Consider the following 15,203-nt stretch of genomic DNA (forward strand, 5'->3'; position numbering starts at 1 on the left):
AGTCTTCGCTGTGTTGCTTCTACAATGTATTGTGCTTCTGCTTCTCCTGCTTTCTCTATTTTCTTTCCACTTTTTGTTTTCTTACTTATGGCTTCTCATGTTTAGGCTCAGCTCCTCTCCTATTTGTTTTAAGTGTTTTTCTGCTCAACTCCAGTGCTTTAAATGAGCCGGTACTGTCCGGTACGGAGTACCGGCACTTTTTTATTTTGAGAGAGAGAGAGAGAATACCGGCACTTTAAAGGGAAGTGAATACTTTTAATTTACGAGTACCGGCACTTCTCAGAAACAAGCAGGTACTCTGATGCAGAGTACCTGCACTTTTATTTTTCCATTTCAAGCACTGCTGAACTCTATTGTCCATCTGTAGGCCTTATGGGACTATGCAACCCAACACAAGGCACTTCCTTTTTCGCATATTCTAATCTCCGGTGGAACTATCCCAGCTTCTAAACAATTTATTTTGTTAATATAGAAATCAATGCAGCTGAACGCAATTTGCTTGAGTGGAAAAAACATACAGAGATGTAACAGAAGAAAACTGATGCAAATGCTGTTCTTCATGATGCAACAGTTTTCCATCGCTGGCTTCTTGGCTAACAGAATGGCGAGCACGATTTGGATGACTTAGAGCAGGTGAAGCAGCCCCGCTCAGCTATTGTGATCCCAGATTTTTTCAACCCAGTTGACTTCAGACTGTACTTCGATGTGAAGCAATGCAAAATAGATGAAAAAAAGAGTGTTAACGGGACAGTTTTCATCACGTTCCACAGCTCAGAGACACATTTGTAAATTATTATGAGGCAACTATGAAGATGCAATGAAGTTAAGCCTAGGGATAGTTGACATATCAGAGAAACTCAAGTGAATGAGGGAGTTTTTCTCCTGCACTACGTTATTTAACTCACACAGTTTAATGGATCAAACTCATGTATCTTATTCACCTAATATCGTGCAGGAGCTTTGTTCCTTCACAAATTATTCACCTTACATTATTCAATTCTTATATACATTATTCAATTCTTATATCAACTTATGCTCTAGTGCCTACATTTGTCATCCCCTCCACTCCAGGGCAGTTTCACTCATTCTCTTTATCTTTCGACCTGCACACACTTGTTATTAACCATGTACACCTCACTATATGCATATAGCCAGTGAATAGTCAATTCAATTGAAAAGGCATTTTTTTTGTTTTGCTAATAACTTTGACGCCATGTTACAAATCTGCATGCAACTAAAAAAAAAAGAAAAAAGTTAATCCAATTTAGATTTGGCTTGGCAACTTTCGTGCAGTTTCACCCAGGTAGAGGGAGGGAACCTTTTCCCATATTAATGCCAACAGGAATCCTTGCCATCTGGTACAGAAAACACAGCTGAATTGAAGTACACCAAACTTAGCATGTACATTTAGCCTTATTTACTCAGCTCAGTAGGTTTTGAGAACAAAGACTTGCAAAAATGTATCGGTAGGCAATCAACGCGTTAAAGACACTAGCAACATGGCCCTTGTTTTTTCATAATTTTAAATTAGGTGATTATTTACTTGTAATCTGAGTAGCAAGTAAAGAGATGTTGTAAACTTTCAGAAAATAACATCCTCTACATACACAACTAAAATTGCTGTGGTTTCCATGGTGCAGATTTATTGCCAATTTGGGTTGGGCTTACAATGTCGTGGTTGCCAGGAATATTTGCCATTTAGCTGTTTTGGTGCTCAGGCATCTGTTGGTCTCCTGTGTGACTTTCTTGTCTGGCATGGATTCACCAGCTGATTTCATAGGCCCATGGGCTGAGGCTCTTTTTTGCCTGTGAGGTCATGTGTTGTGTGGCTTCTCCAAATGCTGAGACACCAACCTATTTATCGACTTTTCACCTGTCTTCGGATTCTTTTCTTTCATTCCATCTACTTTCAAGGAGGTGTTTTGAGACTCTAGACCTATAATATTTTAGACATTAGACATCTGTATCTATTTTTCGTTCTTTCTGGTGCTTTTCCGGCTTTGTAATCATAAGTCAATATATATATAGTATATGATTATGTCTATTTCAAGATGGAGATCCCCTCAGTTTTGCATGCCTTTAACTTAGGGCAGCAGAGGTTGATTGCAGGGCCTGGCCACAGACCAAGCAGTGTCGACCTACCTTGTGACCATCATGCATACAGCCTCCAGTCATGTGGAGCAGAGGTTTGTCACAGTCAGCCAATCTTCCATGTGGCCAACCACCTGTTACAAATGCAGCATGCAAATTAAACCCAAATCTGGCATCTCAACTTTCATGCAAATCTGTCAAATGGTGCTAAAGTTATATGCAAATCAAATTACCCTTCTCCCCCGCACTTTTAAACTTACCCCCTCTTGTTAGATCCGTACGAAACTTTTGATGCCCTCACTGGGCTTAACTTGCCAAAGCAACAGAAAATATATATTCCGGATGAATGTGGGGCTTTGTGAAAGGATGCCAAAGTTATTATCAAATGAACAATTGTTCAGCGGCGGCCAGCACGAATCAAAGGTAGCGGGGATGGGAGGGCAGGGGGAGGACACGGGGTAAGCGGGTGTTAAAAAATCAAATAAAAAACGTACCTTCTCGCCGCTTACTTACCGCGTCTCTCCTCCGTAGTCCTATCTCGCTGGCCTGAACAGGAAACAAACCCATGCTCCCAGTCAGCCAATCACAATGCTGCCATAGCAGCTTTGTGATTGGTCTGAGCTCCGTTTTTCGGCGCTCAGAGGCTGACTGTTCTCCACGCAGGCTTCATGCAGCCTGCATGGAGAACATGCAAACTGCACACAAGACTGCTGGCCGGTCCGAGAGGGCCAGCCGAACAGTCATTGCACAATTAGGAGTGTGCTACCACTCTTCCCCTGCCGACGCCCCCTCACGCAAAACTGCAGAAGAAGGAGAAAATAAAATAACGCAAGTTATTATTATTTATTTTCCCTTTATTACACTGCTAAAAAGCAGTGAGGCGGCGCTCCTCCGCCTTAGCGGTGGAGCCGCCACAAAATGTGCTGCTCCCCTTTAACCATACCCCCAGTGGCAGATCTGCAGTCAACTAAAAATATTAGAAATACGGTAAACATGCCAAGTATCTGTCAAATGGTTTGCAGATCTGGGAACAAAGTTATTAGCAAATCAAAGATTTTTGACTACGCCTTTCAATTTTTCCCCTTTTTTCCTGAAAGCCCTACACCGCCCTTAACCTACTAACTGCCTGCAAATTTTTAGGAAGATTCATAACACTGAGCCAAAGTCATCACGGAATGAACAGCCCCTATAACTGCCCTCTCCCCTTGACTGATTTTCGTGAAACTCAAAATATATTTCAAGAGAAAGATGAATGTGCTCAGGTTAAACCCTGGAGGGAGATCCTCCGAGGGGGTGGACGGTGGAACATTACGCGCAGTGTTGTCCTGGTGCGGCATCATTTGGGGGCTCTGGAGACGGATTCTCTCAGAGGTCAGAGACCTTGTATTGTAGACTGTGCTCCCCATGGCCTTTCAGGACATTGAATATGCCTCCTTTTGTCAACACTGACCTCAGTCAATGGCAGGAGAGGCCCATCCTTTCATTTTCTAGTGCGCACACTGATATTCTCTTATGTAACAGATGGTCTTTTTGTTTTTGATGACCTGTCAGGCTGATTGCTCGGGGTCTCTTAGTAAGCAAAGGTTGCATATCCTATGCTGGTCAGACCAGGGGAACTTGCTGTTGCATTTAGGGCAGATCTGGAAGAACCCAGAACCCACTCTCCTATGAGTTGTTCTCATATGAACTGCTTGAATACAGACTGGTTAACTCGGAAGGGATTGACTGTCATACAGTGTTCTTGTTTCTGTCAAAAAACGAGTGCAGTGTTTGGACTCCAATGATTGCTTTCTGCTACTGGATGGTCCCAGAGCTCCAAAAAGTACATCCAAACCGAATGGAGGTAAAAACAAACTAAGGTGGAGCCTTTGTCAGGGTGCAGTGTCCCTTTTGGGGAGGATTCACAAATCATCTCAAAACTGAAATCTTTACATTAAACAAAAACAACTTGGAACATCCACACACACCAATAGATAGTAGAAGTGTGCAAAGCACATCCTGAATAGATTTATCTTGGTGATTTGTGTTGGCACTGATGTGGTTTAGTGCTTTCATCAATGCATTATCTCTTCAGGTCCCTAAGGCTCCTGGAGTAGATGTTTGGCTTCTTACTGCCCAACGTCAGAGGCCTCAGGGAACAGCACCTTTGTCAACAGTTCTTGTGACTTGAAACATCTTCCAACAAAAATAAGTTGCAAACTTCCGGGCCCAAGCCTAGATGCAGAGGTATGCAGAAAATGTGTATCTATAGCCACACAAGGTACAAACAAACAAGTTAGCAAGGTTCTACATGTGCACTACAGAGGGAGTAATTTGCAGCAAATTCACTAACTAGCTAAAGGTATGTGTGAGATGCACTAGTGAGCTTGGACTGCGTTTCTCCCCATTCCAATAAAGCCACCATTCATGAAAGGATGGCTGCCCAGAGAAGCACTCAAAGTAGTTGAGAACATGTCAGGCAGCACACTGGTCATGCAGGATTATACGGAACCACGTACTTGCGCTGCAGTCGCTCTAGCTTGCTGTTAAGTTGATGGGTAGAGAGATGAGTGACAGATGCAAAGGCAGAAAAAGGAGAAACAAAACGAGAGAATGAGTGAATAAATGAAGAACAAACACGCAGGAAGATCACAAGGTAGAAATAGGGTGAAAAAATAAAAATAGAGAAGGAAGTAGCATGGACTGGCATGTCAACTGCATCAAATGAATGAGTGTCATTTCAAAGAAAACATAAGGTGAATTGCTTTATGTCTCCACCACACAAGCAGCCGTATTCACCATATAGAGAGGTTTTGGTGGGCTTTTAATTATTTTGCCCTCATTATCCTACCATAGCGTGCTTTGGTTGAAAATAATGTGCTTGCCCAACAAAGCAAAAATTCTATACACTAGAAAGAAACATTATCTATCACAATTACATGATGTTTGCCCTCTGCTCTTACTGACATATAGAAAACATTGCCGCTTGGTTATTTGCCCCAGAATGCAAAAATAGACAATCACTAATTGAGGGTGGGAACTGTTGTAAAAGAAATGCATTAACAAGTCACAAGTACACATATGAGAACCATGAGAATGCTTGGTATGATCATCAGTAATTTACAAACATCTACTCAACGAGGCACCCAAGCAGCTAGGCATCTCTGCACCTTAAGATCCCCAAAGGGTCCATTATGTAAGCTCCCCAAACTAGGTCCCTGCCAAAGTAGGCATCAGTCGGATTTGGTATTTTCTCCAAACAGGCATCTAGCAAAACAAGCTCATGACCTACTAGCTATCTGCTAACAAGATATCCAACGAACTAGACACCCACAAAAGTAGGGAAGTATGGAACTAGAAATGAACCACCCAGGCAGCCAGCCACCAAGAAATGTATCCATTCAATCAGCCAATTAGCCATGAATATAACCATGGGTCTGTCCCTATTAGTATGCTGCCCCCCTAGCAATTAAACCACCACCAACTATAGATTTAACCTATCCTCCTCGAAAACCGTTCAACATAGTCTCATCTGAACCAGCAAAATAGATATCTATCCAAACAGCCATCCATCTATGTACCTAAGCATTAATCTGAGTGGACATCTATCTGAATAGAAATAGATTCACCTTGAATAAAAGCTAGGCAGCTGTCCAACTGCAATCCATAAAGCTAGGTATGTCGCTCTCTGTCAAACCTTAAATGAATCTAGCTTATTAGCTCATTACCTAGACACCCATCCAACTACACATTGATCGAGATTGTTTTCAAACTAGATATTCTAATTAAATATCTGTTGCTATATCAAGACTGAAAGGTCACCTAGGACCTCTTGAGTTTCCAAGAACATGAAGCACCAAATATACCAATAATACCAATGAAGATTACATGAACACCTATCAAACACTGCACAGTTAATACATCTGGAAGAGGAGGGGTAGCAAGATGTGCCTAATTTTTTTCTCTTTTTGCTTCACAGAGCAGTGCATCAAGCTGCCTTACCGAAGCCTGCTTCTGAGGTTGTTGACCTCCCTGTTCATAGACTCTGCTGTCTCAGTTACATCTTCCAGCTCCCGCTGCAGTCTGCGCCTGTTGTTATTGGCTCGCGTTGCCTCCTCTTCGGACTCCTCTACTTGGCGCTTCAGCTGCTTCATGCGAATGTGTAACTTCTCCATCTATTATCAGGATAAAAGAATAACGAAACAGGTCAAATTAATGTCTCGTCTGTACATACTAGCAATATACTTTAGCCCATTCCTCAAAAAACAGAACCAAGTAAACTTTTTTATTTCACAATGGACAATTTACTCTGTGGTATGCCATATATATCATAATAATTCACTTTCAACTTAAAAACTACAAATCTTTATTTACAAATGCAATTAAGCAAGAGAGAAATGCACCAAGAACAGACTAGAGGAGCTTGCAACCAACAACTGTGTGTGGCTTGTGGAAAGCTTGCTTGCAGGGCCCTAAATAGACAAAGGCCGGCATTGAGCAACAATCAGAGGATGCCCTCCTCAAGATATCATTATACTACATTGTTGTCACTTACATAGAGCACTATGAGACCATTCTCCTATCTTCTAGAATAGATCGCCACTGCAGCCAAACTTTAGACCTACTGAAGAATACACTTGAGGCCCCCGGTGACAAGGGAGATGGATTATGTAAGCACATTTGGGGCCTCTTCCTAAGGCAGATTCGTACTGAGAACAACCCCAATCACCAATATGGATCTGGAAATATCCTGGGCCCGATTCACAAAGGCAATCTGAGACAAAAGTCTAACTTTACATCCTTTTTCGAATCGTAGCTTTACGTACGCAGTCGGGCTGGAATCTCCGGCTCAGGCTGTACTCTCCTGCTTGGGCCAGATAAAGTGTAATCAATGAGCCGGAATGCAATTTTTACAAAAAAGGAACATTAGAAACGTGTGATAAAGGGTAGCGGAGGTCATGAAAATCACTTTGGATAGGGTTTTTTATTTGGATAGGGTTCTTTAGTTCTTGCTATTTTTTTAACCTTAAATTCTCTAAAACGACTGAACAGATTTACACCAAATTACAAAGAGAACTCTGGTAAAGATCAAGCTTTCTACCAAATTTGGTGTAATCCTGTTCAGCCGCTATTTAATATATCATTGTCTAATTTTCCCCATAGAAACTGCATGGTGAAAAAAAGTGTTTTGAGACCCCCATATTCTCAGCCCTCGCTTGACGGATCACCCTAAAACTTTCCAGTAAGGAGCTAAGGTAGATGAACTTTTTTGTAAAGTTTTGTGAAGATTCCTCAGAAGGCGCCAAGTTACTAGAACAAGCATTTACAATGCAATGGTCTCGGCATTGTTAAAGTTAGAGCTATTGGCATTGCTCATGACATTATTTTTGTTTTTAAAACATTTAAAGAAACGGCATTGTTATTTACAATGTCAATAGCTTAATCACTCTCAAATGAGAGACCTATTGCATTTGAACCCACACACAGAGCCACCCACACACAAACAGAGCCACCCACACACACAGAGCCACCCACACACACAGAGCCACCTACACACACAGAGCCACCAAAGCGGAATTTTTTTAATTACTTAGTTAATGTGATCCTCTATTTGCAGGTTTGAGTCTAACATCCCTAATTTTTTCACCTTTTGCTCCAGTACTGGTTTGGTTCCCATCAATGGGGGCCAGAATTCGTAGTTGCAAATATGTAAGTGGTAGCAAAACCCTTGTATTTTACACCATTTAAATGGAACCTATTATATGACACCCAGGTTTACACGTTAACGAGGCTTGACCTCAAAACATCAGATAGGCTTGATGATTATGGATTTGAAATACAATCTGTGCATCACCTGCACCTATAATTGCAGTGGACAATGTAAGCAAAGAGGCATTACATTCAAGTTAAAAAACAGGATGGGCAGTACTGAACCCAGCGGAACTCCACATTTTAACTGCTTTTGTTCAGAGCAGACCCTTTAATTAAATCTGGACTTATTGACCAGGCTGAAAACTTTGACACCAGTTTAACACACTACCACCAATCTGCAGAAAGTCCATCTGATTTAACAGAATCGGGACATCAATGGTGTCAAACACAGCCAGATACATCAAGGAGAATCTGCGTGACTAGGATGTATCGGTCCACGCGGACTCATCTTATCTAACACTACGGTTACCACACTCTCAGTGCTGAAACCAACTCTTAAACCTCTTGTGACAAATATAATATCGCATGGGATATTACATCATTATAACAATCATTGGCAGAGCAAACCGGTGTGGCGCTGGCTGGTTCTATTATATTACTAGCAAAACTTTATTGTTGTTGTGAGGCTGCCAGACTCATCAATTGGGAAAAAAAAAAAAAGAAATAGCTGACAGCAAAAAAATTTGTTTGGTCTCAAAGCACACATCGCCACAGTAGTCCTGACACTTAAGGGACCTACTTTGTGTATGGATGTGTTCTTAGTGATGTGCTCTTGGTGAGAAGTAATACTCGTCTCAATTTTTTGTTTTTAATTATATAAATCTCGTACAATAAAAAAAAATCAGTTTATAAAATACATACAAAATGTGTAACCCAAGACTAAAACCATTCCTTCTAAAACTGCACAAGAAATAGGTTTATAATATCATTAAAAAAAAGTATAAGCTCACCTCTCACTGAAGTTAGATAGCGGATGAAGTGGGCAGAATTAAAACGTGAATGGCACAGTAACATATCGATGAATGAAGTGCGCGGGCCGAAAGCTCTATAAGTAGGTATTTTATACACATAAAGTAACATTAAGAGGCCCTGGTTGGACAGACATAAAAAAGACAACAACAAAAATGCAATCTGTTAAACGATTGAAAGAACACACCTCCCTACCTCACTCCCCCACCCCAAACCAAGGAAAAAAGATGGGGCTGTGCGCGTTCATCATCATGCTGTGGCACTGCTATTGTACGAACTTGGCACGTCGACCATCTTCAAGGTTATAAATAAGCCAAACTTGACGCCTCCATTCATTTTGCTTTACCTCCAGTTCTTACGTGGCCGCACATTAATCGCACAGGCACGCCTTTGTAGGAGGACATAAACAGGACAGCGACATTTCAGTCTGCCACACATACGGTTGCCCACAAATTGCACACGAAGAAAAAAAATCGTTTTAAAGAACATCAAATTAATACATATTCTTGAGACAGGACATATCTCCTAGAATCCTACACGTTTGACATCGATGACACTATGCATCGATCGTGGGGAAATACACTACCCCATTGTTTTGGGCAGGGGAATATTAACACCTCACCCAATTGAAACGTGGGTGGAAGCAGTTACGTAATCTATGGTAAATCCAGCAGACCTCAATTCTAATTCAGTTGTCAGCACTTTAAACTGTGCCATTCAATTCAAAATAGGAAGCTCACACCTTAGTGAAAAAACGCGAGAAATAACACTTAAGCTTTAATGCGCTTCAACACGCAAGAGTGTGAGGACTTTGCCTCTTAGTCTGTGATGGAAAACACCAATCAAGTTTATTCATTTTGTGACCGTACCACATGCAGCAGCCTCAAGGCGCATTGCATTACCATAGTGTTAGGGAACGTGCACGTAAATGCAGGAAAACTCGTTGGAATTGATTACCCATTACTGCAGCGTAAAACATACATAACGTTAATAAACTGATATCGAAAATAGAATTGCCGAGGTTTGCACTCGCGACAGCAGATGTCAGCGGCAGACTTTTAAGCCACTGAGCTCCAATTGACAAGTTGCTGGGTGACCCCTGCCTGAACGGCCGGACCAAAGACATCTTTATCACAAGGCATTGTGGGCACGATGACCTATGTGGGTGCCCTTCCTTTTAAACTCATTCAACAACCCCCAAACCGAGGCGTATCGAGTCTACTTACGTTTACAGTTGAATAAATAATTTCAAAACTGCACAGATAACGGCCCAACGGCCGCAACACACAAAACCGATATGTCATGTTTTCATTTAAAATTATCTAATTTTCTGTGTCAGCTACTTGTTATTCAAATGGACTCCGGATGTCTACCAGCCTGAACCTCCACTCGAGTTCCCCGTGCGCACTGAGGCCTCCTACAGGCAGCCAGAGAAGGCCCGAGGGTTTGGCCGCCTAGTCTCCGCCGCGAAGATGCACCCCGCACTCCCCTATACCTTGAAACTCGCCTGCGGCGGCCATGTCAAGCCGGGAGAGAGGACCGGCGAACAGACACTCTCCTTCCCGACAACCGGCTCCCTACTCCCCCCTCGGACTCACTAAAAGACGTGCTCGGAGGTCCAGATCTTCATGGCTAGACTGTAGGATGAGTGCGTCGCCGCTGCCTCGGTCTGCAGGCTGGGTCGTCAGGAGCTGAAAGACTGGTGCGCAATGTCACCCGGAGACGGAATGGAATATTACAGTGACGTCGCGGCGCTCTCGGTGCGTATAAAAACGTAATCATGACATAACCGTAACATTACCTTGCCAGATTTAAGTGTGTTTTCTTGCCATCATTGTTCCCAAGAGGAAAGGTAATTTCGCTTAGTTTGCCTGAATTGGGAGAGTTCGCTACCTTGCTGCTTTTTGTGGACTAGGATGCAGGCCTTTTGTCGCTTCTCGGGCGCCCTTCGCTGCCTCTCCTCCAACAGGAGGAAACAAGCACACCACTGCCTTTCTCCGAGGCGGAGCAGAAATGCCTCGGAGAAAGGCAGCGGCATTTTCCGATTCGGGGGCGTTTAAACACGCCCATCAAAAAGTAACGAAAAAACACGCCCCCGAATCCGAAAAGGACGGGGCCTGTTCGGAGTGACAAACCTCTTCTCCAATGGCTGGCCAGCATTCAAGAGGCCAGCCAATGGAGAAGAGGGGCGGGTTCAAGCCCCTCTTCTCCAAGTCATTATATCTCGCGAGTGAGACTGCGCAAGCGCAGCCTTCGCTAGCCGAGACCTAAAAACAAGAAACACTCTTTCTGCAGAAACTCGGACTCCCAAAGCGAAACCAGCTGGAACGGCGCAACACCAGGGTACAGACTCCGTAAGCAAGGATGCAGGTAAGTGTAGTTCATTCAAACATCATTGTCCAAATCACGTGTTTCGGTCGCCAGACTTGCGGCCTTGTTCACATAGCGCACTGTTCGAAATGGTGCAATATATACAAGTGACAGTGTTAGTATTTTTTCCATTTTGATTGAAGTGAATAGGCATTTTACCACATGTGGTTTGCTTTTACTGTAGCGCTGCTTTACCTGGATTAGTGACAATGACATCAGCAAAATACTGTCTTGAAGGGACATAATGAACAGACTATGTGGTACACATACATATGAGGCAGAAGAAGAAAAACAGACTGTGTAGAGATCAGTGTTCGCGCTTTGCAACCTACTTGGAAAAAGTAAGTTGCTACGTGACCAGCGAACTAACAGGCTTCCCGTTAACCCCCTACTGGAGACTAGTGTTCCCATATTTAAGGCCATGAGTGCCATGAGGTTACAGGGAGCAATAAACAGCTGGCGGGTTGGGGAATGCAGCGCAGTGTGAGTGACTGGCATAATATGACAGTACACGCTTAATGAAAGTGCAAGGAGCCTGTGATTTAAAGTCTGCTTAATGCACAACAAAGTCTGTAGTGTCAGACAGCGCTAATGGGTCCTCGAGGCAGCCTAACTTCAATATTACCGCATAAATGCAAGGATACTCGCCACTGGAGTATAATAAAGTGAAAAAGTGAGTGTGAGGGATATGTGCTGTGATATGTACACATATGAGGAGGCGTGTGTGCTTAGTGCGCAAAAATAATGATAGTGATGGTGACGCGATGCGATACCTCTTCATATGGGTGCTAATAAAAAATGTGGCGAATGCGGAATATAAAGAGTAATAAATGCTATATGTTGGCCCAATGTAGCCCACAAATGCCTATATATTCTGAGGCTATAGTCGAGCGAAGAATAAATCATGGGAAAAATAAGTTCTTGCGTAAAGCATGTAATGAACATAAACAGTTCAAATGGAACACAGATGCTGCGCAATGCTGGCAGTGAAAATAAAATACAATGCACGAATGCCGTTTCAGATTAGCAAATTGATGTGAGCGAGTTCTCCAACTCGAACTTCATGGTTTGGTGTGCTCAGTGTATGCACAGTGCAGATATGGCAGACTTCAAAACTAACGCAGAAATGGTACACACACATATATATAAGAAATAAGAGATAAGAAATAACAGGTATCTCAGAGGGAACAAGTAATAAAGAAATCACAGGAAGTGATGCAAATCCTCACTAGTGTTGAGGCCTGTGGGTGTCTTGGTGTTGAACTGAAGGATATATCTGCTTTCCAACTGACGCAGAAGCTTCTCCCTATTACCACCACGTCTCAGTGTGGGTATGCAGTCTATCACGGAGTATTGAAGGTGATCTAAGTTGTTATTGTGCACCTCCTTGAAATGCCTGGCTACAGGGTAAGCCGGATCACTGTTGACGATAGCTCTTAGGTGCTGCAGAATATGCAAATGCACCTGTAGCTTGGTACTGCCAATGTAGCGTAACCCACATTTGCATTCCAGGATGTAAATAGCAAAGTCTGTTCTGCATGTGAGACGGTACATAATAATGAGTGGTGCACTTCTGAATGTGGATGTTTTTTCCAAATTTGCAGGCTCTACAACTATTGCATTTCACACAACCCTTTCTGTCAGCCAGCCAGTTCTGTGTGGTTTTGATTTCTGGACTGTTTCTCACTAATGCATCACGCATAGAGAACGCACGCCTGTAGATGATATCAGGGTGGTCTGCAACCAGTAAGCCCAGAGTGGGGTCAGATTTGATGATACCCCAATGTTTATTGATGGCTGATCTGATGGCTTTTTCCTCTGTGTTGTGGGTTATGATGAGTCTGGTGCCAACTGTGCTAGCTGGCTCAGCAAGAATGCTGCCTTGCGCTACTGGTTTCAGGTGTGGGTTTGCCCATAAGGAGTTCTTCTAGGGGAATGGCATTAGCTCTTTCTGTGGCTTTCCGGATGTTACTGGTCGAATAACCACGTGCCCTCAATCTCTCGGCAGCCTCACTTTGACACTCCATCAGGTCTTCCCGAGTGCTGCAAATCCTACACAGACGGAGCATTTCACCGTAGGGAATGCTAGCTATTAAGTGCCTGGGATGAAAACTTGCGGCGTGTAGGGTCGAGTTACGTGCCGTGTGCTTCCTGTGAAGTTTGGAGTGGAAAGTGCCATTGGAGATATAGAGCATGACGTCTAAGAATTCAATGGAGAGGTCACTAATGATGGTGTTGAATTTCCGGTTGAGATCATTTGTATTGATCTCAGCTATGAATGCCTTCGCACTGTTTGCATCACCTCGCCAAATAACAAACTTCATCTATATACCTAAGCCAGGACACGATGTGGTCATTCCATGCCTCCGAGTGATCGACCATGAGGGCCCGCTCCTCCCACCAGCCAACATGTAAACATTCATAGCTAGGTGAAAAGCAGGCTCCCATGGCCACACCCCTGAGCTGCTGGTACACAGTTTTATTAAACAAAGAAATTGTGTTCAAGACACCAATTGATCAGAAACAAGATGAATTCATTATGCTTATGACAGTGAATCGGTCTCTTATCAAGGAAATATTTGCATGTAGCTAATCCCTCACTGTGGCGTATGCTCGTATATAGTGCTGTGATGTCGAGTGATATTAACAAATAGTCATCACGCCATGGTATGTTCTTGATTTTTTTTTGTTTTAATAACTTTATTTATTAGTTTCAAGCAGGCAGTCCTACAGGCAAACAGACCCACCACCGCCCATGTGCGGCCTACCGACCCCCACACTTATGTGTAGTGGCGTAGCCCAATTTTACGTAGCCAAAGCCATTTACCAAGGATCGTGCCCGACAGAAGAGAATGTCCAACATTAGGCCCGGCACGTAGTGCATGGTTGGAAGGGCCGTACGTAAGTCCATTCCCTGGTCCGACCCCCCGCCCTTTTCCCCCTGCCTCCCTCCCTCCCTAACCCAACTCCCCCAACTTCCCCCCCACCCTCCCTCCCTGTTACCGGTGTGCAGCTGTGCCGTTTGAGCGTGTCAATGAGGTATCTCCTAAGCTTTATTCGTGGACTGTGGGGCGTCAGTGAATCTGAGCAAGCGGAGGTATTTGGGGCATGTGACTTCGTTAAATTCCTGTGCCAGCAAAGAAAGGATGGGGCGCCAGATAGTACGAAAGGAATCTGCGGAGTGGGTGAGATTAGCGTGTAGCCGTTCCATCCCAATAATATACCACAATTTATGCAGCCACCCAGTGTGCGTCGGGCGAGTTTGCGTGCCCCAAAGTGATAAGATATGGTGTACTGCTGCACCCATTACTAGCCCAAATTGTTTTCCCCGAATGGATTTCAATGGGAAGGTGAGTGAGTTGGACAACCCTAGGAGGGCATAGGCAGGAAAGCGGGGTATTTCGGTTTCAAAATAAGAGTCAATATCATTGAGGACTGCTGTCCAGTAGCCTGTCACCTCCCTACAGTCCCAGAGGATGTGCGTCAGCGTACCCTCCTCATCGCAGCCCCTCCAGCAAGTGGGACTCCGATCTGGGTTAATTTTGTGCAGTCTGGCCGGGGTCAGGTACCAGTAAAGGGCGACTTTAACTGCTGCTTCCCTGCTGGCTGTGTTCCTAGCAGTGTGATTCGCTCTATAGTAGATCTGTTGCCATTCCTTTAGCGAGAGGTTCCTGCTCAGTTCTATCTCCCACCGTCGCTGCCCTGCCGAGCGCTCCCAGGGTGCCAGTGGGCGTAACAAGAGGTATAAGTCAGAAATCAACTTACGGTCAGAATGCTTCGACAATAGCCATTTCTCATAGGTCGTAAGGTGTCTGCTAACAAGAGCGCGCGTGTCGGGCGGAAGTAGCCAATGGCGAAGTTGGAAATATTGAAATCTTTTGGGGTCCTTGATCCCATGCCAAGTAGACAACTCAGTGTAAGGGAGGAACCCGTCTAAATCGAAGAGGTGTCCTGCAGATCTACAGGCCGAAGCTCGCCACTGTGGGAATGCCCGTGTTTCGAATCCCGGGGGGAAATCTGGGTTGTCAAATAAGGGTGTGAGCGGCAACGGGAAGGAAGTAAGGTTCCGCTGGGTCGCCACC

General features: G+C 43.9%; 1 protein-coding gene across 5 annotated transcripts in view; it reads right to left on the bottom strand.

Moving 5' to 3' along the window:
• LOC146809721 (uncharacterized) overlaps positions 1–15,203 on the bottom strand; it is a 614,997-nt gene that overhangs the window by 8,628 nt on the left and 591,166 nt on the right. For all 5 annotated transcript variants that reach the window (XM_085616561.1, XM_085616559.1, XM_085616558.1 and 2 more), the window contains one exon: positions 6,073–6,245. In XM_085616561.1, the coding sequence (XP_085472687.1) occupies positions 6,073–6,245 (173 nt within the window). The remainder of the gene's footprint in view (positions 1–6,072; positions 6,246–15,203) is intronic.

The sequence above is a fragment of the Triturus cristatus genome, chromosome 7 (assembly GCF_964204655.1).
Source record: "Triturus cristatus chromosome 7, aTriCri1.1, whole genome shotgun sequence".
NCBI lineage: Eukaryota > Metazoa > Chordata > Amphibia > Caudata > Salamandridae > Triturus > Triturus cristatus.